This window comes from Capsicum annuum, chromosome 2, assembly GCF_002878395.1.
Source record: "Capsicum annuum cultivar UCD-10X-F1 chromosome 2, UCD10Xv1.1, whole genome shotgun sequence".
NCBI classification, from domain to species: Eukaryota; Viridiplantae; Streptophyta; class Magnoliopsida; order Solanales; family Solanaceae; genus Capsicum; species Capsicum annuum.
Window position 1 is genome coordinate 119,318,086 of NC_061112.1, and position 21,710 is coordinate 119,339,795.

Here is a 21,710-nt window from a genome sequence, read left to right on the forward strand (position 1 = left end):
TGTCTGGGGTACCGAAATTTTAGAGAAGAAGGAAAGTAAAAAAAAAAAGGAGGAAGCAGAGGAAAAAACGCAGGCAGTGAAGGTAAAATTTGCCAAAGTTTGATAAGTTTTCTCCTCTATTTAGGCCCAAATTCAAAAACCTCGAAGTCTATTTTCATCGCCGGAAAATTCTCAGACATCAAAAGCCCCGATTTCGCTGCACCAAAAAAGGTGTGATTTTCTCCTTTTGATTTTGTTCTTCGTCTCTTTCATATATATATATATATATATATATATATATTTTCATCGATCTATGAACGAGCAATTATGATTCATTCTGAAAATTTGTTATGGACGTTTTACATCAGAAGATAAAGATGATTTTGGTTCTAAAATGGGTTTGTAGTTAAGTTCTAGTCAATTCTAAGAGTTGTTAACTGATTCCAAAAAATAGGGCTGGTATGTGAATTTCGATCAAATGCACGCTAATTTGTGATGTTGGCGAATGAATTTTTCCAATAGGTGATCTATTTCTTTGTCTGTGAAATATTCTAGTGATTAATCCTAAAAAAGGGATTTTATTAACGGGCTGTGGAAGCTGCAGCTTGTTTTCAATATATTAATAGTGTGAATGCATTCAGTTGAATTGTCTTCTGTCATCTTAATGGATTATATGTTGTCCTTTGTTTTTTTTTTTTTGTTGCTAAATTAGAATTATGATAACCTTTAAAGGATTGTAGAATGTTCAGAAAACAAGCTTAGGTTGATAGAAATATCAGAAACTGTAATTATGAGATACTCACGTAAACAATTCTTAGTTAAGGCCCGTTATTGTGTTAGTGGTTACAAGTTTGACGATTCCAATAGGTACATGTGATTTATCTAGTTGGAAAATTTGAACAGCCCGTTAGTATTTCGGACCAATATACGACCGTGCATATAGTGGTGATTTTAGTGGTTTTCTGTATTGCATTCTATATACTTTCTTTGTAAATGGGCATTGGTACACAGTATATAAGACTATTATTTTCTTCTAGGACCAACTCTGCATTCTTGTTTCAACTAAAGTATTTGAATATTTTATGTACAAGATAATGTTGCATAATGGTAAAAGGTTTGGGTTCACAACATAGATACAACCGTGACGTATTTTGCTAATGTTCATCACTAATTCATGTGTATCTTATAATTATTTGATAAGTTACTAATCTTTATTCTCTTTTTGTTTACATGTGAATCCGGGAGTTGGAGTTTCGCAACGGAACTTATATTTTATCCAAGGTCGGGTCAAACGCTACTGGGATCACAGAGCTTTGGGATTGCGTAATTTTAAAACACAAGCTCCGTTAGGATTCTAGTACCTCTTATCCCTTTCTCTTTATTTAATACTCATGCTATGTTGTTATATTGTTAAGACTTGAAACGGTAATTAATAATTATTGGTTATTGTAGGTTATTGCTTATTGTGTTTATATTGCTTTAGAGTTTTGCGATTTTCCTTCAAATAAATTAACGTCCTCACCTTTTCTCAATTAACACATGACTAGACAAAATGAATTTTCTCAGGTAAAAAGGACTTTTGCAACTCTAATAGCCGGCTAACTTCTCATAATTAATTGTTGGCCACAAAAAATATTTTTATAAAATGAAAAAGGTCGTGACTCCAACATTTATTCAAAACAAAAGAAGAGTTTTGATAGAATCGTACAAATAGTTTAAACTTGCGTTTTTACGGAACTTATCAACTTTAATGAATTAAATTGTATTAACATTTTATCATATTTTTGTCTATTCTTTTACGCTAAATATCTAGGCTTTTAATTACTCAAACTAGATTAAAAACTCAAGGCACATGTATACATACTCTTATCATATACAAAATATTGTTACTATTACCTTTATTTTTATCTATTCTTAACTATCACTTTTAAAATATTTATAAGTTAATGAATAATCGCATGATTTCTTATAGTATGCAAGTCTATGTTACTCAAAATTAATATGTTAATGTATTTCGATATTTTATATACTTCTACTTTTCTCGAGAAATGCATTTTGTATAAATTTGTTTTTGAAATAAATAATTTTTCATAAACAAATAAGTTTTAACATACTTTAAAACAATATTTTCTTTTGCCTCATAAAGGTTTCCTTTGCACACTTAACTTTATATATCATAAAATTTTATCTTTTTTGGTAAAAATTATATAACTTTAAACTTTTAGTATAGTAAAATACTAATGTTAATTTTTACGTTCCGTTTTCATATTTTTTGTTTTTTAAAAATATATGCATGTGTACTTTGATGATAAATTGTGTTACTTTTGTATATCATAAGAATATATTTACGTACCTTGTGTGTTTCCTTTAAACTTGATCAATAATAATAATAATAAAGATAATTATCGTAGTAATATATAAAATAGTATACCTCGATACGTGGTAGAGGGTGAATATATAGCTCGCATTTCTTACTGTGAAAGCCCAAATAAACACTAAAGGCACAAAGTATGGCATAAACGTTTGAATTATTTATTGAAATCGAGTTAAAATTGGCGGGCGAACTCTTTTGAGAAATATGAAATTTTTAGTAACACTTTCCTATTAGATATCCTTTTTGTTATTATATTTCTTAAAATGTGGAGACTACTACGCTAATTATATTTAGAAAAATTGGCGGCAAGTTCTCAAAAGAAATAACTGAATATGAGGTCAAAACAGAACACAACTAGGATCACTTTCCAAAACTCTGCGATCCTAATTGTGTTTGACCCGATTATTGGGGTCAAAACGAGTTTTTGTTGCGGAACTCCCAACTCCCAAGTCACAACAAATAAAAAAGATAAAAATTAATAAGAATTAAAAATATACTCGATAAACTAAACTAAATGGTACACACTAGAATAATTTGAGTCGCGTGGCACACACAATTAAGGAGCAAACATAGCTACAACGTCTGTTAAGAATTATGTAGAGTAACATGATGTATTACATACATTTTAAAAAAAAATGATGTTGGGTCTTAGTTACTAATCATCCCACAAATAAATTGCCACAGCACATTTTGAGGCCAAATCAAGGCAAGTAACGTTACTATGAGCTATCAGCAAGAAAGAAAAAAGAAAGTTAGGACCCTATTCAAGCATCAAAAATCTTTTCTCTTGTCTTTATTTACTTAAACACTCGATCTTCTTTTCTTTTCTTTTTTAGAATTAGCAAAACCCGCCAATGAATGGGATCAAGTTTATTTGGCAAACATATTCACATTCGAATTGCATTAGATAGAGATACTTGGTTTTGCAATATAGTTCAAAAATACCCGTCAATTCGTATATTCATAATTTCATATATACATACAAGGGGTAATTTTGGAATCAAAATTACATCCTTCGATGAAATTCAAGGGACACCACAACACAAGGACTTTTACATTCACGTATGAAAGAATTTCGAAAATCATAATTTCATTGTTAATTCTTTTTATCCACGAGAACGTCAAGGAGAAGCAATTTAGTTTAAGCAAACTAAGAGGAGATTCACACTTAGGAAATAAACACGTACTTTACAGATTAAAAGAGATGAGATTATATCAATTTTCAGAGAACGAACAACAACACCATGACCCAACGTGCGTCATACACTTGCAAATCCACTTTCGGCACCAAGGCCAACTCGAGCTTCACGAAAATTCACATACGGGAATCTGTCATCAAAACTATTAGACATGATCGGGACTATTTCAGAAACAAAATCCCCTTCTTTTTTTTTTTCAAGAAAAAGGAAAAAAAGAACTGAGTTCATGTTCGCAATTTAATTTGAAGGTAATATAAATGGCATTACCTAAACCTGCCTACATACGCATATTTACGAAACACGGGTCAGCAAAGAAACGAAAAGGAAAGAGTGATTTTTATACTATTTTGTTTCCAACAATCTTAAACCCAAATCAAGAGAGAACAAATTTCAGACCAAAAAAATACAAGAATGTAACATGGAGAGGATGACAACCCTCAGAAAATCCTCTTCTTTTTTAACCTTTGAAAAAGGAATAACAGCCACCACAACAAAGTAAATGCACATACACACGCATCTACAGATCTGGCTATTCACATATGAACATGATTTCCAGAGATTAAAAAAAAATTATATTCATCCGGGAAAAAAAAGAAAACAACAACATAGAATTGAGAGTAAAAAAAAAATCACATATTCCAGAAATCAAAATAGATGAAAGGAAAGGAGTGAAAGTGAGGTAAAAGAAGTCGGATTTGCACCTTGTTTGGTGCAGCGAAACTGGAGCGTCGACGTCGGGATATCTTCGACGAAGAACTCAACTCGAAACTTTAAATCTATATCAAAAAGTGAAGGAAAACTTCTGATTTTTGAACCCCCTTTTCAACTTCTTTTGAGGTGACAAAAAAATCTCTCAATTAAAAAGGATGGTAACTTTGATTAGTTAAGGTTAAAATTTTATTTAAATTATGATTAAATTAATTAAGGTGTAAATTGTAATTTTTAAAAATTATTTAATTTTTTTTAAAAAAATTCTTTCCCCCACCATTTTCTTATTTTTTTCTTTCTCTATAGATTTTTCTCTTCTTCCATCTTCTTATCTTCTTTTTCTTTCTCTTTTCATTTCTATCTTTCTTTTTAAATTTTCATGGATTATTTTTATAAAAAAAATTGAAAAGTTTGAGAAGAAATTTTTTAATTTCTTTTAAAAAATCAATGAAAAAATGATTTAGCAAATTCAGCAACTACGAGAGTTGCTTCAGCAACTACGGTAATTACTGCAACAACTACTAGTTGTTGTGTTACAACAATTATCGAAGTTGTTGCAAGCAGCTGTCGAAATTGCTGCAAGCATCTTTACGTAAATAATAAAACTTGAGGGTTTTAAAATTAGTGTCATTAACACTAATCTTAAAATTATCACATCTACTCAATATTTAATACTTATATCACTCTTTTTTAGTTTTGAAACTTTTTTGTCACCCTTAATTATTTTGCCCTCCTTTCTTTGCCTTTCTCTCTCTATTTTTTTTTTTTCAAAATTAAACCCTTTTGATCCTCTCTTGCTCCCGATTTTGAACTTTTACCCCATTTTGATCTTCAAGCCTGTTTTTCAATGGGTGAAGAATACACATATATATAGCCAAATTCGGACTTAAAAAGTCGAATTTGAAATCCCAAAAATAAAAATATGATGGGGAAAAGAACTTGAATTTGAACTCGAATCAAACCTTTTCTTCCCATATCTTAACTTTTCAGAACTCTTGAATGATGGATTGAACCATTTTTATTTTGTTTTCACTCATTCGGGACTGATTTTTCTGAACTTCTTGGATTCAAGGGCTGGATGATCGGACAATCCTAAAAGATTATCCTTAAAAATAATAGTAAAAAGTAAGAAAAAGAAAAATTTATGTATATACGAATAAATATATGAAAAGTTGATTTTAAAAATGATTATCTTTGACCCGTTCGATATTTGATCGGGTTGTTCGAATTTAATTTAAATAGAAGGGGAAGGAAAAAATTAAATAGATAATTAAATAAATAAAAATAAATTATATACACCTACACATATAAAAAAGAAAATAACTGAAAATTTTGGGATCCTTCGGATTAAAATAAATTGACGGATCGGGTTAAATTGTATTTGTTGAGGTAGAATGACAAAGTGGACATAGAAATTGTACTGAATTTTGGACTAATTTTCGGGCTCTTGGTTGAAATTTATAAAATAAGAGTCGGATTTGGATGAAATAAAAAAAATTGAAGTTGGATTGTTGTCAGCCCGAATACTCTTTTTCAATTGAAATTAATTTTATCGATGTTTCATGTTATCCTAAAATTATTTTAGTACGTATATACATAAATTAGAGACATAATTTGTATACGTGCCCGATTTACTAGTTTCATAACTTAATATTTATAATTTGACAAAATAAATATATATATATAAATATGTATATATAGTTTTTATACAAAAGAATTAAATCAAAAACATATGTACACTATACTAATATAATGACAATAATATATATATATATATATATATATATATATATATATATATGTATGTAAGAAAATGGAAGAAGAATTGTGAAATTTTTTTGATGATTTCTTATTGACCACTATCCATCTCTTTATACAAGTATTTTGTACAAAAATAAAATAAAATGAAAATACAAAGGAAAAAATACTCAGTTGTACACTTGTCACAATCCTAATCAATATACTCTAACTATATAACAAACCATAACAAACTATATTCTCTTCTATGGTGAAACATGTGCTGCTCACGTGCTTGCATTAAGCCAAAGTTATCTTCATCCAATGGTTAATATTTCATGGATCTATTCCACATGGCATAATGAAAGAAACATATGCACTGTTGAAACTATTTTCTCTTTTCAATGTCTGAACATCTTAATTTAGCTCCATTATCCTTTCTTTTCTTGCTACACCATTTTTCTTTTCTTTCTTTCTATTGCTAATGGAGAGTGAAAGTAAAACATGGATCTTCTTCTTGACAACATCCCCCCTCAAGTTGGAGGGGAGGGATGAAACCCCCAACTTGGACAACAAATTATGATGGGTAGATCCAGAGAGTGGTTTAGTAAACAGATCAGAAAGTTGCTTCTTTGTTGGAGTGAATTGAAGGGAAATAATACCAGCGATATATTATTGACAAACAAAATGACAATCAAACTCTACATGCTTGGTTCTTTCATGGAAAACTGGGTTGTGGGCGATGTGAATCGCGGCTTAACTGTTAGAGTGAACCGGCACCGATAAAGGAGGAGAAATGGAGAGATCTTCAAGCAAACGTACTGACCAGGTGATTTCGGCAGTGATTTTTCACATTGAGCGGTATTCGGCTTCAGCTGAAGAATAGGAAATTGAAGCTTGCTTCTTCGATTTCCATGAAATTGGAGATCCACCAAGGGTGATGAAGAACCCACTGATTGAACGACGAGTGTCCTTGCAGGATCGCTAATCGGTGTCACAAAAAATCTAAGAGCTTCAAAGAGGGATCAGAAGACAGAAGAATCCCTTGTCCTGGATTCAATTGGAGGTATTTTAACACACGTAATGTAGCAGCAAAGTGAGATTGACAGGGTCTCTGCATGAATTGACTGAGCTGTAGAACAGGAAATGCCAAATCTGGATGCGTGTGGGTCAGGTAGTTCATCTTCCCTACTAAGTGTCTGTAAATTGTAGGATCACTAATAGGAATGTTACTGTTTTCTTGTAATTTAATAGAGGGATCTAAAGGAGAAGTAACTTTTGAAACATGTGTGCAGTCGAATTCCTTGAGGAGATCCAAAGCAAATTTTCGTTGAGTAATAATAAAACCTTGTGGTTCTCTGATAACCTCCATACCCAGGAAATAATGAATCTCTCCTAAGTCCTTGACCCTGAATTCTGAATTTAAGAAATATTTAATCTCTGCAATCTTCGTCACATCATCTCCTGTTAACAAAATATCATCTACATACAATGCTAGGATAGAGATAAGACCTCCTGAGGTGTAGAATAAAGAATAATCATTTAAAGAGGTTGCATATCCCTTGTAGGCAAGAGCACCAGCGAGCCTAGAATACCATTATCGATACGCTTGCTTCAAACCATACAGAGACTTCTTGAGTAGGCATACCTGATTAGGTAATGTAGAATTGAGACCTGGAGAAAGTTTCATGAAAACCTCTTCTTCTAAAGTACCATGTGAGAAAGCATTATTCACATCTAATTGTGAGACCATCCAATTCTTCTTAACTGCCACTGCCAAGAGACACCTGATTGTTGTCATTTTGACAACAGGGGAAAAAGTCTCACTGTAGTCAATCCCTTCCTTTTGAATATCCCCCCTCACTACTAATCTAGCTTTAAATCTCTCTATTGATCCATCTGAAAGAACTTTTACCTTGTACACCCATTTGCAAGGTAAAACTCTCTTTCTCACAGGCAGTTCCACAATATCCCAAGTGTTGTTCATTTGCAAAGCTGTAATTTCTGCATCCATTGCAGCTTGTCATTCTGGTTGGGATGCAGCTTGAGAGTAGCTGGTTGGTTCAGAGTAGCAATATAGAGAATGAAAAAGATGTTGATTAGACATGGATGGAGAGTTACAATAAAAAATAGGAACAGAAGGAGGCAAGGCAAAGCATGTATCAGTAAGATTGGTGATGTACACACTGTTACACACAAAATTATGCAGATATCCTAGTTTTTGAGACAACCTTGCTGATCTTCTAGGAGGAATAGGCTGCACAGTAGTAGGTTCTTGTCCAGGAGTGGAAGAAGAAGTAGATATTGATGTAGGTGTGGGCACAATTGTGTCTTGAGAGAGAGAGGCACAACAGCTTCTATAACTTGTGGAGTACAGATTACTTGTGGTGGGTCTGAAATTATATCAAAAGAAGGAGTTGGGGATAAAAAAAATAGGAGTGGGTGTAACAGAGTTATTAACAAAAGAAAAATGAGTTTCATAAAACATGTCATCCCTATAAATAAAAACTTTTATTGTTTTATAATCCATAACTTTATATCCTTTTTTTACCTTGTGGATATCCTAGAAAAACACACTTTGTGGCTCTAGGGTCAAATTTCCCTCTTTCTTAAGATAGAGTTGAACAAAAACAAAGACAACCAAAGGTTTTTAGGGATGAATAAGAAGGTGACTGATTGAAAAGTATTTCATAAGGTGATTTTTCTTTCAAAACTTTTGAAGGGAGAATATTAATTAAGTGTGTTGCTATGAGAACACAGTCATCCCAATATGACATAGGAACCTGTGACTGAAAAAAATAACCTTTTACCAGTTTCTAAAAGATGTCTATGCTTTCTCTCTACTACCCTATTTTGTTGTGGGGTGGCTACACAACTTTGTTGATGTAGAATGTCATGTTTTTTCAAATATGCAGCTTCATTAGTCCCTTTTCCAAGCTCTAAAGCATTGTCAGATCTTATGCATTTAACTTTCTTGCTACACTGTCTTTCAACCATAGATAAAAAGGACCTCAAAACTGGAAAAACATTACTCTTAGTACTTAGCAAATATGTCCAAGTTCCCCTACTATAGTCATCTACAGTAGTGAGGAAATATTTATATCCGTTGTAGGTAGCATTCTTATAAGGGCCCCATGTATCAATATGAATAAGATAAAAAACTTCTTTAGTTCTTATAGCACCGATGGGAAAAGGGGATCTAGTTTGTTTATCTTGACGACAAACATGACGTATGAAATCAGAATTATGGGATTGCTTGATAAAAGTGAAATATTTCATTGCAGATAAAGGCAAATGCCCAAGTCTTACATCTGATATAGCATTTGCAACAACAGGAAAAGAAACTGGAACAGAAATGGAATTTCTTCCTTTTGGAAAAGAAACAGACTTATTAAAAAAACTTAAACTAGACTTAGGAATGGTAGGCTGCAAAAGATAGAGTCCCTCTCTAAGATCACCAAAAGCTACCACCCTCGTCATTGAAAGGTCCTGCAAGAGACATTCACTTGAAGTGAATAACAAATTATATTTGATTTGATCACTTAGTATATGAACAGAGAGTAGATTATATTTAAACATTGGAACATGTAGAACATTAGTAAGAATGAGATTGGGGAGAATAGGCACACTTCCTATGCGAGTCACAGTTACCTTGAAAGAATTAGGCAAGCTAATGTTTAAAGAAAACTGGAGAGGCGTCATAGAAGAAAAAGAAGAGGCATCAAAACACATATGTTCTGATGCTCCTGAGTCAATGATCCAGGTTGTAGAGTTAAAAACTTAAAAACATGCCCCTGAATATTTAAGAACAGTACCAGCTACTACATTTGCATTGATTTCTGTATTAGGACTCAATTGTAAAATCTGCATTTCCTTCATCATTTGAGCAATCTCTGCTCTTTGCTCTTTACTGAAATGCTGAAAGGAGCTATTACTTCCATCCTTGGAGAACTGATAAGTGTTGCTTCCCCTTTCTCTTATATAACCTTTACCAACCTGATGATTATCTTCTTCTGTGAATGTTGCATTTCCTTTCACCATAGCATTCTTTCCCTTTATGAATTCAAAATCATCAGGAAAACCCAACTGCCTGAAACAGTCATCCCTCATATGTCTTTGTTTAAAACAATATGTGCAAGTTACATTGGGATTGTATTTTTCCCTTCTTACTTTTGACTTATTCTGACTGTTACCAGGTATGTATGCATTAGATCCAGACTTTTGGGGGTAACCCATAACCTTCTGATGCCCAGCTACATTTTTTTCCAACTAATTTCCACTTCCAGTTCTGAAAACCTGATTTCCACCTCGGATATTTTGTTTCCATTAATTTGTTACCATGGAAGAGGATGAATCAGAAAAGATCTATGCATTTACATAGATCTCTCTCTGATTTTCATCCTGTAGCAACAATGAGTATGCAACATCTAAATTTGGCAAGGGCTTCATCATCAATATATTACCCCTTGCTTGTGCATATATGTCATTTAATCCCATTAAAATTTGAATCAACCTTTGATCTTGGATGGATTTGGATAATTTTGATTTTCCTTCACACGTGCACACACAAGAACACACTATGTCTGCATTCAAAGAATCTAGTTCATCTCAAATTCTTTTCATCTTTGTGAAATATCCTGACACATCTTTGTGAAAGAGTTTGGCTCCATTTGATTTTCCAAATCTTTGCTCAAAACTATCCGATAGCTCCTTAGCTGTAGTGGAATAGATAACACTATCTGCAACGTCCTTGGATAATGCATTTAACAACCAAGAAATCACCATATCATTACAACAACTCCATTGAGAGAAATCTGGAGAAGTCAAATCTGGCATTTGACAACTGCCATTGATGAAACCAAGCTTTCTCTTGGCTGAAAGTGCTATTAGGATAGATCTTCTCCATCCTGGAAATCCTCTTCCATCAAACACTGAGCTGATCAGATTCATCCCAGGAGAATCAGATGGATGAAGATAGTAGGGGCAGTTGAAATCCACACTTGTTACAGGGGGATTAATGGAGATGCTTGCATAGTTTTTGCTGCTTACTTCTTCAGTCATTTTCTATTGATTTGAAAAACTTTGATTGTATAATTTGATGGATCGAGCTCACTTCTCTGATACCATGTAAGAAAATGGAAGAAGAATTGTGGAATTTTTTTGATGATTTCTCATTGACCACTATTTATCTCTTTATACAAGTATTTTGTATAAAAATAAAATAAAATGAAAATACAAAGGAAAAAATACTCAGTTGTACACTTGTCCCAATCCTAATCAATATACTCTAACTATATAACAAACCATAACAAACTATATTCTCTTCTATGGTGAAACATGTGCTGCTCACGTGCTTGCATGAAGCCAAAATTATCTTCATCCAATGGTTAATATTTCATGGATCTGTTCCATGCGACATAATGAAACAAACATGTGCACTATTGAAACTACTTTCCCTTTTCAAAGTCTGAACATCTTAATTTAGCTCCATTATCCTTTCTTTACTTGCTACACCATTTTTCTTTTCTTTCTTTCTACTACTAATGGAGAGTGAAAGTGAAGCATGGATCTTCTTCTTTCCAACAATATATATAATATTAAAAGTGTGAAAACCCTTAGAAAAGTGAATTGAACTTTTTGCCTTTCATTAAAATACTCTGTTTTAGACAAAATCGTCTTTTCACTATTTTTTTCTAATATTTAAAAATTATAAATTAATTAAATTGTTATAAATGTATTTACCATATATATTGAATATCTACTTTATCATATATTGTGTATGTCTATTTATGAAAAAGTTACAAACCCCAACGTTAGTTTTCCCCTATAAATAAAGGGGTTTTCCCTCATTGTAATTCATCCCTCAGGAGAAATAAAGAATTACTCCCTTCTCTCTCTATTTTTCTTCTTCTTTGATTTATATTTCATAATACGTTATCAACACAAGACTCTACCAAATAAGGTGAAATTATAAATCTAAAAGTAAGATTAGTAATTCCTTATGTTATTTGTCTTTTGCTACTAATGATATAACTATTGTTGAATTTGAGGAAAAATAATTGGTTTGGAACCATTTATGTTTTAAATTTATTCTTCAAGAAAAATATTATCAAAAAGGATGATACTATGTTGGGTTCAAGTCCCATCGATTTATGCCTAAGACGCATTTATATGGTTAAGACATTGAATTTGAACCTCAATGCATCATATTGATGATATTATGATGGCTAACACAAAATAATAGGTATTTGGTGAAACATGTCTCATTATAAATATGCTCCCTTCCTTGAATTGAATGTGGCAACAATAAATTATATGTATGCCTCAATTTGCTTTTGTAGTATCTATCATAATGTGATACTCTTAAGGCACAATTACATTCCTTTGGGAATAAAAAGCTTATTAATGCAAACATGCACTTGATTGTGATGGTATCATAACACACCTCCGAAAGAGGCAGAATAATTGAGAGGAGTTATTATGAAATCTACTTTCGAAGTAGTAAATCTGAAATTTATTCATATCATAGTAAATCTAAAATTACTAAAGAAAAAAAAATACATGTCATGGTAAACTTGTGTTTATTACTATAAATGAGTTCATAAGCTTATATGAATGATTGCGATATCTCGAAGATGTGCATATTGAGTATTAGACATGTATTGAAGAACTAAAAGATTCTTCAAAATTATCTATATTAATTGTTCTCATGTTAAGTTGGTTGGACCAACTAATATTATGATTGGATCCCTTAAAATCTAAAAAATATAAAAGGTAAATATGGGCCGATTCACCTATCATGTGATATGTTGAAAAGATGCATCAATAAGATGATCACATATACATTCATTGTCAACCTACTATGTGACATTTATAAAGTTGCTTGCTCAATAAAATTGAGTTAAGAACATAACTTTCAGATTGTATAATCAAAATAATTCATCTCGATGATGATGGTTTGACATTGAATGCCTTTGATAAATAACTAAATCATTGCTATTGAGAACAAAGTTTTATGTGTTGGTCTGAAATATGATATGTTGCATACACTAGCACTTGTATGCATTAGATCAGTAGATTATGATTATTTCTTCCATCTCAATTGGTTCAAGGTTATGAACCAAATATTCCATCTAAAATTTTTTGATGTGTGGTACACGATTATTGCATATATCTTGATGCACAAAGATGGATTCCTCAAAGAAGTAGAGAATGTATGTTAGTTTTCCTAACATGAGGAAGTGATTATAAGCAGCTATGAAATATGTTAGGAATTATCATCAGATCCTTATTCAAAAAATAATTTAAGTCAAATGCCGAAAATATCTCATATTTAAGCTGTGAGTGCTCTTATTTTGTGTCCATGAAGGACAACGTCTATGTATGCGTGAAGCGTGGTAGACCAATCGATTCCAAATAAAATAATCCTTGAAAAGGATAAGGAACAAACAATCATAATAAGAAGGTAATGTGCTCTTAAAGAATCTATGACATAACACTTCATAAAACGTTATGAGAGGTTCAGGTACCTGAAAATAATGACATGATGAGATCTCAAAATGTTATGTCACACTGTGAATTGATACGAAATGATATATCATCAACGATATCTTTGATACAATATTGACGCATTATTGTAAAAGATTATGAGGATCTGAATTCTACATTTATTTAAGCATGCTGACGTAGAAACATTTATCAAGTGACATGAAAGGATGCATCTTGGTAAGCGAAAACTTATTTGATTTTCACTCCACACACTTGAAGATGTCACACATGAAAAGTTGAAATTGTCACTTGACAAAATATATCTTGCAAATACTACAAGGCCTGATATAATATTTTTGATTAATTTTTTAGCAAGGTATATTTCTCCTCCTACTAGGAGAGATCAAAATGGAATAAAAGACATGACTTATTTTATTCTAAAGCTTGCAGTCTCGATCTTATTGGTTATGCTGATGTTGGGTACTTATCTGAACCACATAAAACTCGGTCAATTTGTTGGCTAGGCTATGTGTTCATACTGCCATATCTTGGAGATATTCAAGACAGTCTATCGTAGTTACTTCATTGAATCATCCTGAGATAATATCTATTCATGAAGTGAGTCGGGAATGTGTGTGGTTGGGATCCATGATACATCTCATTCGAGAAAAATGTGGCTTGAAATGTGACAATGTACCCATAATTTTATACAGAGATAATGTTGCATGCACAGCACATCGTAATAGAGGATTCATAAAAGGAGATAGAATGAAGCACACTTCATCAAAGCTTTTCTACATACATGATCTACAAAAGAATGATGCTATTAACGTGCAACAGATTCATTCAAGTGACAATTTGACTGATTTATTCACTAAGTCTTCGCCAATTATAACTTTCAAGAAAATGGTACACAAGATCAGGATACAAAAGTTCAAGGATATTCTTATTAGGAGGAGCAAATACGCGTTGTACTTTTTTTTCCTTTCAAGGTTTTGTTCCACTGGGTTTTCCTTGTAAGGTGTTTAATGAGCCAACATACATACGTATTATTAGAGATGTGTACTCTTTTCCCTTCACTAGATTTTTTTTTCACTGGATTTTTTGTATTAAGGTTTTAACGAGACACATTATCTATCAATTAGACATTCAAGGGGGAGTGTTGTAAATGTGTTTATATTATAGTGAATGTCTATATAGATAAGATTTATCAAGATCTAGTTGATATCTATCAGGATTTGAAGTATATGTCTTTTAATCAGAAATTAGGAGTAAATTTCTCCTATATATAGAAGGGTTGCCTTCATTGTAAATCATCATCAAAGATCCAAGAGATCTATCAAGAGAAATAAACAATTACTCTCTTCTCTCTCTATTCTTCTTCTACTTTGTTTTATATTTCATAACATAAATATATTTATAGTAAAACCTTTGTTTATTAGAACTCCAAATTTCTAATATTAAGGAAACTATAAAAATAGTGATTAATATTAATGTTATAAATAGACAAAATAGTGGGAAGAATCCAAAACTTAGTAGGAGACCTTTTTTTTTTTGGTAAAAATTCACGTAGTTTTTTTTCAAAAATTCAAAACAATTGACTTTTTTTACTTCATTAAAATTGTTATTTTAGACAAAATTATATTTTCACTTATTTTTTCTTAAACTATTATATCATTATATTTATAATATTTACAGTTAAGAAGTCCTAAAATATATGTTAAGCAAAAAAAGGGTAAGAAATTTTTTACAATTAATAATTAAGAAGATTCTTTTGATAGGATTGTTTGTCGACTTTAAACTCTATTTGTTTTTATGAAAATTTTATAATTTTGTAGCATAACTTTACGAAGAAACTAACAACTCTTCAACTAAATATTTTACATTAGAAAAATTAGAACATTTAAAATTTTACCATATATATGATTTTAAATGTATCAAAAAATATAAATGATCAAAGTCTTGAATTACTATAAAACCTCAAGAGTCAAGAGTTCGCACACAGTTGTCTTACAACTTTCATCTCCGGTCAAGTTGGTGATACCATGTAAGATGGAGTACGTGAATTCGATCGGAAGGTCTTCATTTAGATGATGCTATTAACGTGCAACAGATTCACCTGGAGTTATTTGCACAACATGCTGGTGGTAAGTCCGCAAACATGGAAGATGTTATACTTTTTGCCTATTGGAATGATCACCTGGCTTCTCATGAAGTCCTTCTGCTATGACTCCAAAGCCAAAGAGCCCAATTTAGAGAAGAAGAGGAAGAAGAATTCCAGAGAGAAGGTAGAGTTACTTGAATTTTACTTCGTACTTCGAGAACGTACATTAGAGGTATTCACAGTTTTCCCATGTGTCCAATAGCCTAATAGCTTGGTGAGAATGTCATTTGTGCAGCAATCACAACTTTTTTAAAGTAAAAGCTACTTCAACATAGTGCCTCGAGTGGAAGGATAGTAAAAACTTTTTAAAGTAAAAACTTGGAATAGTGTTAGACAATACTTGTATCATGCTAGGCACATAATATAGTTGCTGAGCAGCATTCTCTGTACATTATTGTAGCACTTCTGCACAAACAAAAAATAATCAGTTGAGAAAAAGATTATTATGATAAAAAATTAATAGTGCAGATTGATATTTTTAACCTTTTTCAATCATGATTGATTCAACTACTTCCGTACAATCATATTTATTCATCATTTACTTTATGCATAAGCTAAGAATCAATAAATAATAGATGTAATTTACTCTATCATTCTTTAAGTATAATAAATGCAATGCCTTCAAAAAGCATTGAGTGGTGAGTAATAATTAATAACGAAAATAAAATAGTTAGAAAATAATGAATTATGTATTAATTTTTCAAACTAAACAAAAATTATTGAATATTTTATAATAAAAATGCAACCAGGGAGTATTTCATATATAAAAAATGGCTTGGGATGTCATCCCACTATTCTCGAACTCTTTGATTTTTTTGTTTCTCATGATAAGCGGTGTGTTTAGCATTTCTAGAATGGATCCAAGTTAAATTGCTCAACTTATACTTATCAAGCATTAATCATTATCTTATTGAAAACATCAATCGTAATTTAAGGGGTTATCAAAGTATTTCGCCTATTTTATTTGTATCCTAGATATTCACAAATATTATATAATTGACCAATTAAATTTTTCATATTTACATATTCAAAATATGTTGAATTTAATTATTGTATTCATCTTTATTATTAAAATAAATATGATATGTAGTGTAATGTTTGAACTCATTAAAATAAGATATACGTGCAAGACACGTACACCTAAACTAATATATATATGAGAATATATATGTAGTCCCAAAGTATCAACTGAAAAATACAATTTTAAAAAATACAAATGCAACAATCAAAAAATATTTTTTATTTTTTTGTGGGTTTTGATATTAAAATATTTAATTATATTAGAATAGTTTATATTATGATAAAAAAAATTTCTTTTATTTTAAAAAAATACGAATCTTATTTCTTATTTAATTTTTTCTTTTAAAAATTATTTAGGGGCAAGGAAAATTGGTAAAATAATTAGAGAAAAGGGGGCGAGCCAAAATTGAATGTCAACAGTGCTTTATCCAGGAGTTGTTGGCAATACATCTGTCCAATTTTTCCAGGATAAGCGAGGTTCTGATACAATACCTCTTATTTGTCCAAGTGTACTTACATCCTTTATAACCTAAATCTATCATATTACAAATGTCCAGGCATTGTCTGAAGGTATTCATTCTATTAGGGTTGGGAGTATTCCAACCCAATTTTTCATTTGCCCTTAGAACCTTAAAGTCTCCACCAATTAGCCAGTCCCCAGTATGCGATTAAGCTAGTTGGCAGAGCTCATCCCAGAGAGTGATACGGGTGATAGGGTTTGGCTAGCATAAATAGCAGAAAAAAGCCAAGAATTGGGGTCAGAGTTTACCTTCACCATAACATGGACCCCTTTGGGGGTAATAGAGATATTATACAGCTTTACGGCCTCATCCTTCCACATAATTGTAATCCCACTTCTATGCCCCATAACACTAGATTGAATCTGAGCATCAAACTTAATGGTCTCAGTAAGAGCCTTGAGGTCGGTCATCTTAGTTTCTAGAAGGACAAGCATAATGGGGTTGTAGGTCTTCAGCATAGCTTCACATTGACTGCGAAAGTTGGCGCTATTAGCGCCTCTAGTGTTTTAAATAATGATCTTCATCAGGTCCAAAGGTGGCGGTGGTTGACTTAATGGGCTTTTCCCCTTGTCTGACCAGCTTTACGACCTCATCCTTCCACATAACTATAATCCCCCCTCTATGCCCCATAGCACTAGATTGAATCTGAGCATCAAACTTAAGGGTCTCAGTGAGAGCCTTGTGGTCGGTCATCTTAGTTTCTAGAAGGACAAACATAATGAGGTTGTAGGTCTTCAGCATAGTTTCACATTGTCTGTGAAAGTTGGCGCTGTTAGCGCCTCTATGGTTTCAAATAATGATCTTAATCAGGTCCAAAGGTGGATGTGGTTAACTTAATGGGTTTTTCCCCTTGTCTAACTTGAGGGTCTGGACTTGTTCTCTGTAAGGACTGATTATGACTGTTGGTGGGGCTTTCTCCTCCATGTTCCTCAGAATCAGAGAGAGTATTTTCATTTTCTTCGGACAATGTGCTATAATGGCTACACTAAATGGCTCGCTGAAGTCTTTTAGAAGTGTTTTTTCGAGCAGATAGGAATCTATACTTGGTTCCCTAAAAGCCTCGAGTATCTTCTCCATTTCTTGATTGTTTTTTCTTAAGAGTGTCTAGAGCTGAGAGGTCGTCTGGATTTTGGTTTCTTTCCTCTTGGACTGGGGGTGCCCAAAGGATGAAAGTCAGGGTTTGAGCACTCGGGAGGTATGGCGTTGTGGGGATACAGTGGTAGACTTCTGAAGGTATGCTCCATGAGTGGGTTGAGTTCGCTTGTGTTCATGAAGTTGAGGGTTCCTATTTCTTGGGCATGATGGAAGGTTTGAGCCCAGACCTGTGTACCCAATCCCTCTATTATCATGTCCACTCCCTCCTTAACTATCTTGGCTAGCTGGGCTTGGTCTTGCACAATAAGTATCCCCAACTAGTACACAATGCAATATTGATTTCCCGCATAGAATCAGCTCCGCCCAAGATGTCGAAGTCCTTTTTGAAGGCGGTGGTGCTTTCACAAACACCAATGGTTCTTTGAGGGAGGTGTTGGTAGCTGATGGGTTCGCCATTTGTATGATAATGTGGCTGAGAGGAAATGGATGAGGGTTCTTTTCCTCCGGCCATTGTTTATACCAAGGTGAAAGAGTAGATTTAATTGACACGATGATATGGGTCACTTCAAGCGTTTTAGGGCTATGATTATTTTTCACAGGAACAAAAACTTTCTCAGAGGGAGATGCAGGGATGGAGGTAATTTCTGTAGGCATCTCCGAGAAAAATTTAGGGACTTCTGTGTGATGGGACCTATGGATCCCATTGGGATGGGGGGGAGGGGGGGGTGCTGAGGGCATTAAAGGGGCCGTTGGTCCCAATAATGTTAGCTTCATTAATGGAGTTGACTTTGGAATGCTGCAAAGCCTTATTTTTTAGAAAAGGGTTTCTTTTTTCATTACTAATATTTTTTTTAGCAACGTTATTGTTAATTTTTTTGGGGACGGGTAATAGTTATTAGCAGATTGGGCCTGAGAATGTGACTTATCAGTCGGGTTAACATTTTGTGTACCCGAATAGGGAGTAGTGGGTTGTCGGGTCATACCTTTGCCTGTGCTTTGGAGATTTACCTGGTTCTGCCCCAGGAGACGGAGTTCGGGTTGTATTCCTCTTCCAATTAATTGATTTGCCTTGGGAGATTTCCTTCTTGGGAATGTTACAACTTGCCAGTCATTTGATGGTGGCTCTTTGATTTCGTTGGATGTGGATGGTTCCTCAGTTGGAGTATTTTTTGGTAAGAAGGGACAATTTTTTGGGGTATGCCCAATTCTTCCACAAACAGTGCACAAAATCCCCTCTCTTTCATAGATGATTTTTTGTTGGTGATTGCCGATTGTGACTTGTGTTTTAACAGGCACCTCTAGTGGGACTTGAATGCAAAGTCTTGCATATCTACCCGGGAGAGTAGCTAAGGTGCAAGTGTCTATTTTTAGAAGCTTTCCCAATTTCATTCCAATCTTCTCTGGTATAATTCTATCGTAGAATTCTATAGCTAGTTGTGGCAATCGTACCCAAATTGTCGTGTGAGTGGGGGGGTGGGGGGTTCTTCCGGGGCAAAGTTTGGTTTCCATTTCTTGATTGTGAGGAAGCTTTCTGTGACAAACCAAGACCCCTTTTGGAGAACTTTATCCGTGTTTTCATGCTTGTTGAATTTGGCAATGTAGTAATCCCATCCTAGGTCGATTAGTGTTAGAGGCTCAGTGGGTTTCCACAAACCCACAAGATTGTTTTTCAGGTAGCTGTAGGTAAGTTTCTTACCATACATCTTGACTATAAGTGACGATTCCCATGGCTGGTAGATCCTCATCTTATCTTCCCATGAAAGGGGAATTGCCTCAGAGTTCAAGCATGCCATTGTTCCTTTATCCTTATTGTTTAATTGGTTGTATTCCCAGTTGAGATCTGGGTTCTTGTTCAGCAGGGCTTCTTTGAAAGAGTGTTCCCTTTGTTCTTTGACAACTTGAGGAGTGTCTTCTTCCGTGTTGGATGATGAGTCCGGTGGGTCTGGCGGCAGCTGGGTCGGTGTATCAGCGCACTGCGGGATTCATTGAATTTCTCCACTAGAAAAGAAATGAGTTTTGTATTTCTTTGATTTGTTATCTAAGTGGAGAGGCATTATGAGGAGAGGAAGTTAATACCATTGCGCATGCACATAGTAAAATTTACTAGTTTTGATAAATAGACTTCTGCATCAGGAAGTCTTAAGGTAAATAAACATATGATTTGAACAACTTCGTAGTACTCTATCCTGTTATTAAAAATAATTATTTTAATTTACTTATCTAATTTATAAAATTAGTAAAGGTTTATCATGTTCTTCTAATATTTATTTTATCATTAAATAATTACATACAATGTATAAAACTTAAATTTGTACCTTTTTAAAACATAATTTATAAGATCAGTTTAAAAAAAATCAAGCATGTCCGTCTAATACTATATTTATCATTGAATGACTACATACAATGTATAAAACTTAAGTTTATATTTGTAAAACATAATTAACAAGACAGTTTAGAATTATTAACCCCCAATTAATATGTTTTAAGGATAGTGTCAAATCACCCACAACTAATTAAAATAGAATTGAGGGAGTAATCATTTTCTTCTAATTGAAACTATAAACTTACAAATTACAAGTACTTCATTTAGCCCTTCCATTTTAAAATAGTAGACCTTGTTAACTTGACATTTTTCTTTAAAAAATATTTATTAGGAGTTTATTTTATTAAATTAGCCTTATTAATTTTATTTTGAAAATATAAATTTAAATATACACATTTTATTTAGTCATTTAATGATAAGGATGATATTAAAATAACATAATAAATTCTTTTAATTTTATTAAAAAGACAATTAAATTGAAAAAAATATTTTTAAAAAATGATCAACTAAAATGAAACGGAGGGAATATCTTATACAGTAGATTCTACTCTGTCCAAGTTCTTAATAAGTGGTTAGTTTTGACTTTTGAGTATATTCTTGAAGAAAATTATTCGCTTTTGAAAAGTAAGAAGAGTTTTTATTAACTACCTTTAATCAAATAATTTTTTTTAAAAAAAGTAGCCCTCTAATGATTGTTATGTTATGCAAAACTTATTTTTCCAAAAAAGGATAAAATCGGAAAGGAAAAAAATCAATGTTCTTTCTGGATTAAGTGAATGGAAAAATAAAAATACCACGTATTATGAATTAGAAGAAGTAATTTTTACAACAATCTAAAACATTGTCTTATTCTATGATTACCATTACGAAAATTACTACTCGATCAGTACTAACATTTCCACATACATGAAAATCGAAAGAGAAGCATCCAAGACACATAAAAATTATTTTGAGATTCTAGAAATATAAGATAATTGTTTTACTCGATCTAAGGGTCATTCGGAAATAGTCTCTTTATCTTTACGAGGAAGAAATGAGACTGCGTATATTCTAACTTTCTAAATTTCATGAATAAAATTTCACTGAGTATATTATTATAATT

General features: G+C 32.6%; 2 protein-coding genes across 2 annotated transcripts; both read right to left on the reverse strand.

The window, feature by feature from the left end:
- Window positions 1–10,605: 10,605 nt before the first annotated feature.
- On the reverse strand, window positions 10,606–11,058 carry LOC107858048. The gene has a single exon (XM_016702786.2). The coding sequence runs from the start codon at window positions 11,056–11,058 to the stop codon at window positions 10,606–10,608; it is 453 nt and encodes a 150-aa protein (XP_016558272.2).
- A 4,321-nt stretch (window positions 11,059–15,379) lies between these two features.
- LOC107859127 lies at window positions 15,380–20,517 on the reverse strand. The gene is made up of 2 exons (XM_016704033.2): window positions 19,269–20,517; window positions 15,380–16,054 (listed from the first exon to the last, which is right to left on the reverse strand). Exons 1-2 carry the CDS (start codon window positions 19,792–19,794, stop codon window positions 16,041–16,043), a joined length of 540 nt encoding a protein of 179 aa, XP_016559519.2. The 5' UTR covers window positions 19,795–20,517; the 3' UTR covers window positions 15,380–16,040.
- Between the last annotated feature and the right edge of the window lie 1,193 nt (window positions 20,518–21,710).

Coding starts and splice junctions, on each gene's coding strand:
- LOC107858048 (XM_016702786.2), bottom strand. CDS start 11,058: ATGACTGAAGAAGTAAGCAGCAAAAACTATGCAAGCATCTCCATTAAT.
- LOC107859127 (XM_016704033.2), bottom strand. CDS start 19,794: ATGGAAACCAAACTTTGCCCCGGAAGAACCCCCCACCCCCCCACTCAC.